The 10,841-nt window shown below is 52.8% G+C and overlaps 2 protein-coding genes across 3 annotated transcripts; one reads left to right on the forward strand and one right to left on the reverse strand.

Annotated features, from left to right (window-relative positions):
• Positions 1 to 79: 79 nt before the first annotated feature.
• COX15 (cytochrome c oxidase assembly homolog COX15) lies at positions 80 to 5,338 on the reverse strand. Its single transcript, XM_069864025.1, has 8 exons — positions 5,061 to 5,338; positions 3,728 to 3,850; positions 2,946 to 3,132; positions 2,502 to 2,669; positions 1,935 to 2,016; positions 1,526 to 1,680; positions 571 to 684; positions 80 to 302 (listed from the first exon to the last, which is right to left on the reverse strand). The coding sequence occupies exons 1-8, from the start codon at positions 5,336 to 5,338 to the stop codon at positions 171 to 173; spliced, it is 1,239 nt and encodes a 412-aa protein (XP_069720126.1). The 3' UTR covers positions 80 to 170.
• On the forward strand, positions 5,325 to 10,418 carry CUTC (cutC copper transporter). Of its 2 annotated transcripts, XM_069864027.1 has the most exons (9): positions 5,325 to 5,396; positions 5,713 to 5,784; positions 5,852 to 5,911; positions 6,523 to 6,732; positions 7,842 to 7,877; positions 8,278 to 8,411; positions 8,996 to 9,023; positions 9,418 to 9,523; positions 10,099 to 10,418. In XM_069864027.1, exons 2-9 carry the CDS (start codon positions 5,715 to 5,717, stop codon positions 10,208 to 10,210), a joined length of 756 nt encoding a protein of 251 aa, XP_069720128.1. In that variant the 5' UTR covers positions 5,325 to 5,396; positions 5,713 to 5,714; the 3' UTR covers positions 10,211 to 10,418. The 2 variants fall into 2 exon arrangements, with proteins under 2 accessions (XP_069720128.1, XP_069720127.1); XM_069864026.1 differs by lacking the exons at positions 5,325 to 5,396; positions 5,852 to 5,911 and having other exon boundaries at positions 5,635 to 5,784.
• The last annotated feature ends 423 nt before the right edge of the window (positions 10,419 to 10,841 follow it).

The raw sequence follows: 10,841 nt of genomic DNA on the forward strand, positions 1-10,841 counted from the left end.
CATCATCACCCCGCACCGCCCGGTGCCGTCGAGGCTCCCGCCGCGCCCCTCGGAAAGCGGGTACCCAGCAGACCCCAACTCGGTAGAAAAGCCTTTATGTTACAATTCACTCGCGCTCCCCGGTGCAGCGGGGGTCTCTGCCGCCTCCGGGCCCAGCTTCCCCCGGAGCATCACTTGGGAACCCGGCGGAGCTCGCTCATGAGCCAGAGCGCCACGCTGAGCAGAGCCAGTGAGCCCGACTGGTGCGTGGCAGCCAGCGGCATGGGGACGTAGAGCAGCAGGGTGCTAATGCCCAGGCCCACCTGCGAGAAGGGAGAAGAGCAGCTGCGGATGCATATCCATGGCACAGAATACGATGGGAAAGGCTCACACCCATCGCCAGCTTCCCCACCCTCAAATTTTGAGCGTGTGGTGAGGCCCCCGGGGTCGAGGCAGCTCCACTGCTCGGCTCTGGGCTCTTGGCACCAGCATAGATCCAACCTGGGAACAGCTCTGTCTCACAAACGTGATACAGAGGACTAGAGGGAGAAAAAAAAAAGTAAAAGGGAAAAAACCCCACCCAGACAGTACCTGCACACAAGCCACAGCCAATAAGGAAGTCACTGCCATCTTGGTCCTGCGAGGGAGTGGGATCTTCCGCGAGAAGAGGTACAGCGCTGTGACAGTGGTGACAGAGGTGATGCCCTGTGGAAGGGAAATCACCACCTTTCAAAATAAGTTCAAAGGAAAGAGTGCAGCAGCGTTTGGCTGCACCTTCCACGCACTAAAAAATCCTGTGAGGAATATATAACTGCAGAAATGTGTTAATGGCTGTGACCAAATCCTGGAGCTCCCCTGCCACCAGGTTAAGAACTGTAAAATTTAACTTTACTTTCTAACAACTTTTCCTCTTTTCTTCCAATCATTAAGGATTATTTCTGCCCTGTCCCTCTCTGTCACCTTGACAACCGTCACCCGGAAAGCTGATCCCATTTTCACCACTCAGCAGTAGCTTGCCAGCACAATCCTGCTGTGCCAGTCACCCCCGGCGATTCCTCTTGAGTCGCTTAACCTTTCTTTTAGTCTTAGTGCTTGCTTACTCCATAGCAGTGCCCGCAGTGGTATTTAACACCTGGATTGCCCTAACCAGCAATTTTCACAGGATGCTACTGGTGTAAAGCAAGTTCAGAAATGCTGGAGGAAGCACTCAGCACCACGGACTTCCAAGTTTTATTTCACAAAGATTTCCCAGCCACTTCAGCAGCGAGGGCTATGCCAGCCTGCAGCTCATGTTACAGCAAAGGAGACAAAAACAAACCAAGTCTGTAACGTGCAGGAGGAAGACGTCCTTAAGGCAGGAGACTGCGTTGAAAACAAATGAGTGCTAGACTTCCTCCTTCTGCTGAAGGAAATTGGTAACACACACTCAGGACCTTCAGATACTTGGATATTACTCAAGTTGAACGAACCACATGCTAGAGAGGACAGCATGGCTGCAGGACGTAACCAAGAAGCAGCATAGACACAGCAGGAAGACGGCACTTACCAGGATCCTGTGATCAAACTGTACAGTTGTAGGATTCTCAAAGATATTTCTCAGCACGGGGGAGAAGGCAAAGAGATCATCTGGGATCCAGCGCTCCCCCATTTTGGGGAAGGAATTGTACACAAGGCCAGCATCCAGCCCTGCCACAAAGGCACCTGCAATTCCAAAGCAGAGGATGAGACTACCAGAGCAGGCACAGGTGATGCTCCAGGCTGCACAGCTGACTCAAGAGCTCTGCTTAAATCTGAATTTCTATTAGAAACATATACAGAGATCGCACAGCAGCAGGCAGGCTGGAAGTTGCATCTCCACCTGCTCAGGAAAGATCAGGAAAGGAGATTCTCAACTGTCAGCTCCCTGACAGCAATGAAGTTTCCCCAGAGGAAACAGCAGTCAGAAACACTCTCACCTGAAAGAGCGGTAAGAAAAATAAGAGCTGTAGTGCCATGAGCAAATTGTCTCAGGCGAAGCAGCTGACGGGTCTCGGGTAACTGTAAAACAAAAACAAAAAAATAAAATAATCACAGCAAAGCATTTCCAGGCAGGAAAAGCCTTCACTGCACATACAGACCAAGGTGCTGGCCTGCATTGTATAAGAGGAATCTAAAGACCACTACACAGCACAGTTATACTTCCGTGGTTCCTCTAAACCACAACTAATCAAGTCCAGCCCTGTGCAGAAACAGAAGTGGCCACTGGACAGTTACTGGCACAAATCATTTAGCTCTGTCTCAGCTTGTACAAATGCTGAAGCTAATCACTTTTCAGTGGAACAGCAGGCGTCAAAGGAAGCATTCCCACAACAGAGAAGTTTACAGAAAGGGTATTTTGTAATGTAGTGTTAGCAGAGTCAGGAACAGAGACTAAAGCGGAAGCACCACCACCCTTCACATCCTTTCCTCACCATTCCCACCACACCCCAACACTCTGAATCAATGCTGCCCTGCACTTTGACTCCTGACAGATGACTCCATACCTTGTGTCGCGGAAGCAGCAAAGACAGCCCTGTCCACAGGCTAGCAGAGTACAGAACCAGTGCGGAGCCAAGATGTGCTGCGAGACGGTACTGACTGACCCGAGGAATGTCGTAAGAGTCTGGCTTCTCTTCCAGCCCACTCTTCACCATGTACCATCCCAGCAGTCCCTGTCAAAAGAAGAGAGGGGTCAGAGCCAGCTCCTCTATGCTGCCCTTCATCAGTGAATAGCCCTTCACGTCTGTCTCAGCACAGACACAGCAGCAGCGACTGCAAAGACGAGATGAACATAAGGGGCAAAGCAGCTTGTTTCCCCCACCTTCAGCCAGCCACCAGCACTGACACCACCTCAAGCTGTCACAAACCCCACTGTCTCAACCACATTTGATCAGAAATATTCATGGCTGATGCTGCCACTAATCCCTGGGGCTACAGAGCTGGCTCACCTGGAAGCAGACAAGCCCGCAGAGTGCCAGAACGCAGCCCTTCATGGGGCGGCTAAGCCAGCCCTTTCGCCAGAAGTAAGCAGCAGGCAGAATGTAGGCCAAACCCACAACACGACCCCACATACGGTGCGAATACTCCATGTACCAGATGAACTTGAACTCTGTCAGTGTCATGTCATGATTCAGGCTGTTAAAGACAGTAAAACAAAGAATGCTCAATGTGATGCAGCAGTCCTATGCTGCATTTCCCACACAGAATCACAGAATGGTAGGTGCTGGAAGAGACCTCTGGAGATAATCCAGTCCAAGCCCCCTACTAAAGCAGGTTCACCCAGAGCAGGCTGCACAGAAACGCATCCAGGCGGGGTTGAATACCTCCAGAGAAGGACACTCCACAGCCGCCCCGGGGCAGCCTGTTCCAATGCTCCATCATGCTCACAGTAAACAAGTTTTTCCTCAGGTTGAAGTGGCACTTCTTGTGTTCCAGTTTGCACCCACTGCCCCTTGTCCTGTCACAAGGCACCAGTGAGAAGAGTCTGGCCCCATCCTCTTGACACCTGCCCCTTAGGTATTGATAAGGATTGATAAGATCCCCTCTCTGTTTTCTGTTCTCCAGATTAAACAGACTAGGCTCACTCAGCTCAGAGAAAGAAAATGGCAGCGAAGGAGTCACCGTCAGACAGACTTTGTGTGCCTTGCTAGTGATGTTAGAAAAGATTTCCATTCTCATAAGAGTACCCTGAGCAGCTCTGTCCCCGCTCCTTCCACTTTTACACACTCACATTTTAAATTCCGGGAACTGCTGGTACTTCTGGAACTCAGCTTCCCACTCCTGCTGCGTCCTCGGGGGTTTCATCTCTTTCACCAAGTGCCAGTCGACCATAGAGAGGCCCGATTCTGTCAGCCTGGGAGCAGGCAGAGACACAAGCAGGCACAGGTCACTCCCTAATGGTTTGTAAACCTATCAAACTGAAGCAAGAGCTGTTGGCTGCACTGGACAACTCCTAAACTTACAATTAGAAAAAGGATGGAAATCAAGGAGTCTGTGAGTGACCAACAGACCTAAAACTATCAGAAATATGTGACACGAACTTATCCCCTGCTGGCACCAACACACTGCAGGGAGCATTTCTCTGCTATTCCCAGCCCTGTCCATGGTGTCCCTTTGCAGCCAACGGAGAAGACAGATGCGAGTGTAGCTCCTGCAGGTGCACTTGGGGCAACAATAGTGATACTGAAAATGCCAGCAAATAAAACCGTTTTTTGGAGTTCTAAAAAGCAAGCATCCTTTATGAGGCCTGGGCAATGTGTGCGAGTGATCTCCATTAATCACATGCAATGTGATAAAAGCTGGTTACAGAATATATTTTCCACTCACGTGTATATGTATAAATTCCCCAGAAATCTTATTCTGTTACTTTCCAAGGTCTAATTTTAACACTATTATGAAGCTTTGCAACAGTCAAATCTCTTGTTAATCTGTACCTGGCTCCATCTCTCTGCTTGACCTTGCTTTTAAGATCGGAAATACTGCAGAGATGGTTATGGAAGAAGCCACATCTGTTCAGCGCAGATCACACTGAACACAAGACATGATCACCTCCAAAGAATCATACAAAAATTTGGCTTGGAAGGGACCTTAAAGACCATCTAGTTCCAACAGCCCTGCCATGGGCAGGGTCATCTCCCACTGGATCAGGCTGCCCAAGGCCCATCCAATCTGGCCTTGAGCACCTCCAGGGACGGGGCAGCCACAGCTTCCCTGGGCAACCTGGGCCAGCACCTCACCACCGCTGTCATGAAAAAGTTCTTACTTATGTCTAGCTTAAAACTGCCCCTCTCCAGTTTATACCCAGAGGATGAACAGTGCCTGGAAAAACACCATCTTAAAGAAAACTTAACACCAGAGGGACGTGCCATCTAATTTCTGAAGAACACAATTACTTAGACGAAACTTTACTTTAGCTTAAATAAAACATATTCCATCTTTTGTAACACCAGCCGCTTCTTGTATCAGCGGGCGCAGCCTAAGCAGGCAGCGGCGGGGCCTGCAGCCGGCCCCAGCTCCGAGCCCCTCCAGCAACCCCAGAGCGGGCCCGGGGGCGCCGCGCTCACCTGGTGACGCCGCCCAGCACCACGGCCCCGGCCACGGCGCCGCTACAGGCCAGGAGCCAGCGCCCCACGGCGGGCGGGGCGGCGGCGGGGGCGCGGGGCGCCTGCTGCAGGAGCCGCCACTGCAGAGGGGGGCCGAGGGGCCCCGGTCCGGGTCCGGCCGTCCCGGACCCCGCCCGCCCCCGGGCGACGCGCGGCACGAACGAGGCGCCGCCGCGCGCCACGCGCAGCATCGCGAGCGACCCCGGAAGTGGCGCGCGCCGGAAGCGGGGCGTCACCATGACAATCCCCGGCACGTGACCCAGAGCCAGCAGCGACCCCCGCGCGCCGCCAGCGCAGGTGAGAGCGCGTGCGAGGCGGGGGCGGGGCCCGGGCGGGGGCGGGGCCGAGGCCGGGAGGGTGGGGGGAGAGGGCGGGGCCAGCGGCGCGCGAGCGGGGCGCGCCCGCTCTCCTCCCGCCCCCCCCAGCCTCCCCAACCCCAGTCCGCGCCCGCCTCTGCGCCCGCGGGCGGTGCGAGCCCGGGCCGCGAGGGGGCGAGTCCGGAAGTGGGGAGCGAGGGGGCGGGGCCTAGGGCGGAAGCGGGGCGGGCAGTGCCGGCGAGGAGCTGGGCGGTCGACATGGGCCGTGTCGGGCTGATGGTGCCGCTTGTCCCTAGGCATGGACGATGGCTTCCTCATGGAGGTGTGCGTGGACTCGGTGGAGTCTGCCGTCAACGCGGAGCGCGGAGGTAAGGCCGGGCCGCACGGGAGAGGGGGCGGCGGCGGCGGGGCCGGTGCTGACGTGCCTCTCCTCAGGTGCTGGCCGGATCGAGCTGTGCGCGGGCCTCGTGGAAGGAGGGACCACCCCGAGCATGGGTGAGCACCGGCCCTGCCCCGGGTCAGCCTTCCCCTCTCTCCCTCTACAGGCCAAGAACTCCCCCTCCCCATTCCCTTCTAGTACAGAACGGGTGGCTATAAGAAAGCTGGGGAGAGGGTTTTTAAAAGGGCATGGAGTGATAGGACGAGGAAGAACTGCTTTAAATTGGAAGGTAGAAGGTTGAGATTAGAAAGAAATTCTTAACAATGAGGGTGGTGAGGCTCTGGCACAAGTTGCCTGGGGGATTTGTGGCTGCCCCCTCCTTGGAGCTGTATAAAGCCAGGCCAGGGCTTTGAGCAGCCTGATCCAGTGGGAGGTGTCCCTGCCCACGGCAGGGGGCTTGGAATTGTATGGGCTTTAAGGTCCCTTCCAACCCAAACCATTTCGTGATTCCTCAGGCCAGCTCCTCTCTTCCCCACTCTTTCCCCGGGCCAGCTCTCCCTCCTGGCTAAGTCAGGTTGTCCAGCACACCCTCCTAAGCCCTTTCTCCTCATTCCTACACCCTCTCCCACCAGCCTTGTTCCCCTCCCGTGTGCCCCTGCCCACTGTCCCACCTCCCTGGCGTCACTGTCATACCGGGTGCTGAGGTGCATCTTTCCTCCCCACCTAGGGCTCCTGCAGGTGGTGAAGCAGTGTGTGAGAGTCCCTGTCTTCGTGATGATCCGGCCCCGTGGCGGAGATTTCCTCTACTCAGACCGAGAGGTGGAAGTGATGAAAGCTGATATCCGCCTTGCCAAGCTGCATGGGGCTGATGGGCTGGTATTCGGCGCCCTCACTGAGGACGGACGCATTGATACAGAGCTCTGCACAGCATTGCTGGGTAAGAGAGTCTCCAGTCAGAAATACTGTGCTGAGCTCCGTGTGATGTCTGTGCTGTGAGTCGGAGTTGAGTGCTGCTCTGTCCGATGCTGTAGGGAGAACGGCAGGGTGCTTTGGTCTGCAGGTCTTGTTTGTGGCCTTGCCTCCAACTGCAGCGCATTAAATAGGTAAGAAGCTTTGCTTACTGCCCCAAGCAGCTCACACAGGGTTTGAGGCCACCTGGGACAGAATAGCAGGGTCTAAGAGGAAGAGAGGCGTAGGAGAGCTGCTTTTGGGGTACCAGAGGACTGAATTGTTTGATTCTTTCCTTTCTCCATTTTCTTTACCTTTTTTTCCTTCCCTTACATCTTTGCTACAGATGTCTAGGTTATGTCTCTCCTGGACTTTAGCCTTGTGGGTAGCTGGCTATTTTTTCCTGTAATACATTCAGTGACAAACGTTAATAGAAGGAGTTGGAAATGTATAAAAGACTACTGAAGCTGCAGTGGAAAATTGTTAGTTAGAGAATCTGCTTCTACATGTTTTGTGAGCTACAGCGAAAGGTAAAGTGGACTGAGCCTTTGTGGTGATGTAGTGCTGAGGTTCTCACGTGAATTTATTGTAGCATGTACAGCTAGCAAGGGCGATATTGCCAGGATTTGCCTCCACTAGAGTAATGAGATGCTCTACTGGAATCAGTGCTTATAGGGCAGGAGGCAGTTGGATTTCTTTTCGTAGAAATAAATAAGCTTTGCCCAGTCATTGGAGTGCCACTGGTGGATTTTGCTTTGGTCTGAGAGTGGAAATTGTGGGTAGTGAAAGAAACCACAGAAATCAGGTCTCCTGCTTTCAAAGAACACTGGTACTGTCCTAGATAGAGGAGACAACTTCTTTGCTTCCTTTCTGAAGATAAAGAGGTTTCTGGTAGGAATGAGGGTTCTGCATGATCCCAGTGAGATGGGGGATATTGGTGTAGCAGAAACAAAGGTGTCTTCCTTCCTAAAAGGACTGAAGAACTCCCTGCGAAAAAGCAGCAGCTGCATTGTTCCTAGTATCTTGTGTGCTTTTCTGGTTTGGGTGCAAGGAACTCTCTGTGCCAGCCCTGACTGACAGTATGTCTTCTTATTACAGCGGTTTGCCGTCCCCTTCCAGTCACGTTTCACCGAGGTGAGTCACTGGAGACAGTGGCCCTGGCAGGGACCCTGCTACCAGGGGAAGGTGGGGCTGGGAGGGAGCTGAGCTTAGTGTACTTTGGTTGCTCTTTGGAGAGGGGAAAGCTCTGTGCATTGTGCGAGAGCAGGCTGTGGCTGCGCTGTTCCTCCAGGAGGGGAAGGGCCCAGACCTGGGAACTGTGTCGCTGCCTTGTGTGGGGAGGAGGCGTCTGATGAGCTGAGCATGGTGGCCCTGCCCCTGCTGCAGGGAGGATCTTATAGTCTCAATCTGTGGCTCTGTGTGGGGATGGGAAGGGAGAAGGATCCATCCTTTCATCATCTCCTGAGCTGTGTGGGGGACAGGGCTTGAACATGATGAACTGAGTGATTCCTGAGCTGTTCTGTTAATCTTTCAGCCTTTGACATGGTGCACGACCCTGTGGTGGCGTTGGAGACCCTCATTTCTCTGGGATTTGAGCGGGTGTTGACAAGTGGCTGTGATAGCTCAGCACTGGAAGGATTGTCCTTAATAAAGAGGCTTGCGGAACAGGTAAGTGCTTCCACTCAGTTACCGAGGCTGCTTCTTAGGCATTGCCTGGAGGCAGCTCATTTATGGTAGACCTTATATCTGTAAGGGGACTTCTCTCCAGGAGCGCTTGCCCTGCTTGTCTCACTTTGCCTTTACTCTGTTTTCGAGTCCACATGGGCTGGACCCCAAAGTCCCTGAAAGGAAAGACTGATTGGGTTGTTCTTGCTCACAGCCCACGAGGAGTGTGATGGGAGTTGCTTTCAGCAACTGACGTAATTAGCCAGTGTGAAGTGCAGTCCCTGCTGGGATTTTGCGGTTCCTGCTAGGAAAGTGCAACGGATGTACCTGAGAAATAGCCGGGTGGGATAGGGAGGTAGTAGGAGAGGATGACATGTTGTCTTAGCTATAACTGCAAAGTCTTTTCCGTTTTTCCCTGTAAAACATGGATAGGACAAAAAGGGTGGGTGAGTGTATGCCAATCGTAAACCATGGTGGCATCCACGAGCTTGCTGAGGGTGCTGCCTGTGAAGGTTCTTCGCTGCCTCACGAGTGCACATGCAGTTGTAGTGCTGAGCAATGTCACTGACACATTATTCTTCTTTCAGGCAAAGGGCAGAATCGTGGTGGTGCCAGGTAATGCTTTCTTATGTAATCTGTAACAGGTGCTGTCGTCCCTAGCCCCTGCTTCCTAGCCTGTGTCTCCGGGATGCACTATTGGATCTGGCTTTCTGAGCCAGGTCCCAGGAGGAGAAACTCCTGCCCAAGTGTCTGTAAAGGCCACGCAGCCAGCTAGGGGTGGCAGAGCCCTGCAGCTGCTGCTCCCCTGGGGGTAGCTCTAGATCTGTGTGAGAACATGAGCCAAGGCTTCTGCCATCTCTTTTCATGTGCCTCGCTCTGTTATCCTAAGGGTTGTCTTGTCCTCTTTGTGCAGATAGCCCTTGTCCCTTAGGGAGCAGGTCTCGGGGAGCGGTGTAGGGCCTGGTACAGTGCCACCTGTGCGATATGTGACACGGGTTCTTCCCACCAGGGGGTGGCATCACAGAGCGCAACCTGCAGAGAATTCTGGAAGGCTCCACTGCTTCTGAATTTCACTGCTCTGCTCGCTCAGCCCGGGATTCAGGAATGAAGTTCAGGTGACTGCGGTTTTTTGGGGTTTTTTTTTGGTTTTTTTTTTTTTTTTTAGGAAAACTGGTACAAGAGAAAATCTGGATTAATGTGAGCATGAGTTTGTAGAACCGGCATCAATTTCAAACAGTGCTGATTTTGCTCATGGTTGGGATCATGATGCCTGGCTCTGTATTCTGCAGTGTGCTAATCCAGTTGGTGCCCATCATCTAGACACAAGCTCCATGAATTAACTGGATCCCTGGGGCATTTGCTCGCTATTGCTGCCCTAGGGCTTGTGAATTCACTTGTGTGGCACCTGGGGTGGTTGTCTTAGACCTTTAACACCAGAGCATATAGGATGTGGGAGGCTGGTGGCATGTGCCTCTGAGGCATGAGTGAGGAATGGCTTACATTTCTCTGCAGCTCTGCATGTTTCTGACCTTTGTGTTATTCTTCTTTCTGTTACTGTCTCACCATTGACTTGGGTGGCATCAGCAGGTTCTCGGGCTGCTGCTGAGACTGGGGGAGATGGTGGGTTTTCCTTAGTGTGTCTTATTCATCTATAACGCCTGCAGATAGTAACCTTTGTTTTTCCTGACAGAAATCCAAACGTTGCCATGGGAGCGTCCTTCTCTGCCCCTGAATACTCCATAAAGGTGGCAGATGTGGCCAAAGTGAGGACCCTGAATGCAATCGCAAAGAACATTCTCTAGTGGAAGGCACCATGCTGGGACAAGAGCGCTGGGACTCTGGGGTCTTCCCTGCCACATGGACAGATGGGTACCACTTCTACCCTCCAGCTGCAGAGGATGTGAACTAGGTGATGAAGCCTGATGTCTCTTCCCTTGGCTTCCCCTGAATCACCAGTCCCTGGCCTGGAAACTTAGGTTGGCCATTTTAATAAAAGGACTCATTCCCAGATGTTGCGGTAACAAGCTGTTTGGCATTATTTGGGAGAAAGGGAGCTGAGAAAGTAGGAGGACTGAATTGTGTAGCACTGCATGTGATTGTAAAATAAACACTGCAGCTGCCCCCATCTTGCTGTGCTTTTGTAAAATTTATTTTACTGGTAAGACTGATCCGTGTTGCAAAGCCTGTCAGGCCCCTGCTGCACCAAAGGAGAAAGCAGTCGCATCCAGAACGCCAGGGAGGGAAACTTCATAGCCACAGCTGCAAAGCAAGGTCTGCTGTGGTCAGCCAGTAGGAGAGCTGGGGATTAGAAATGCAGCAGCTGTTGGGTAGGGAGAAGCACATAAAAGCTGCTTATTGACGCACAGAGGTGATAAACACATTAAGTTCTAATGGGAAGAAGCTTCTGACTACCTGACTGATTATGTGAGATAG

The sequence above is a fragment of the Phaenicophaeus curvirostris genome, chromosome 9, assembly GCF_032191515.1.
Source record: "Phaenicophaeus curvirostris isolate KB17595 chromosome 9, BPBGC_Pcur_1.0, whole genome shotgun sequence".
Lineage (NCBI taxonomy): Eukaryota > Metazoa > Chordata > Aves > Cuculiformes > Cuculidae > Phaenicophaeus > Phaenicophaeus curvirostris.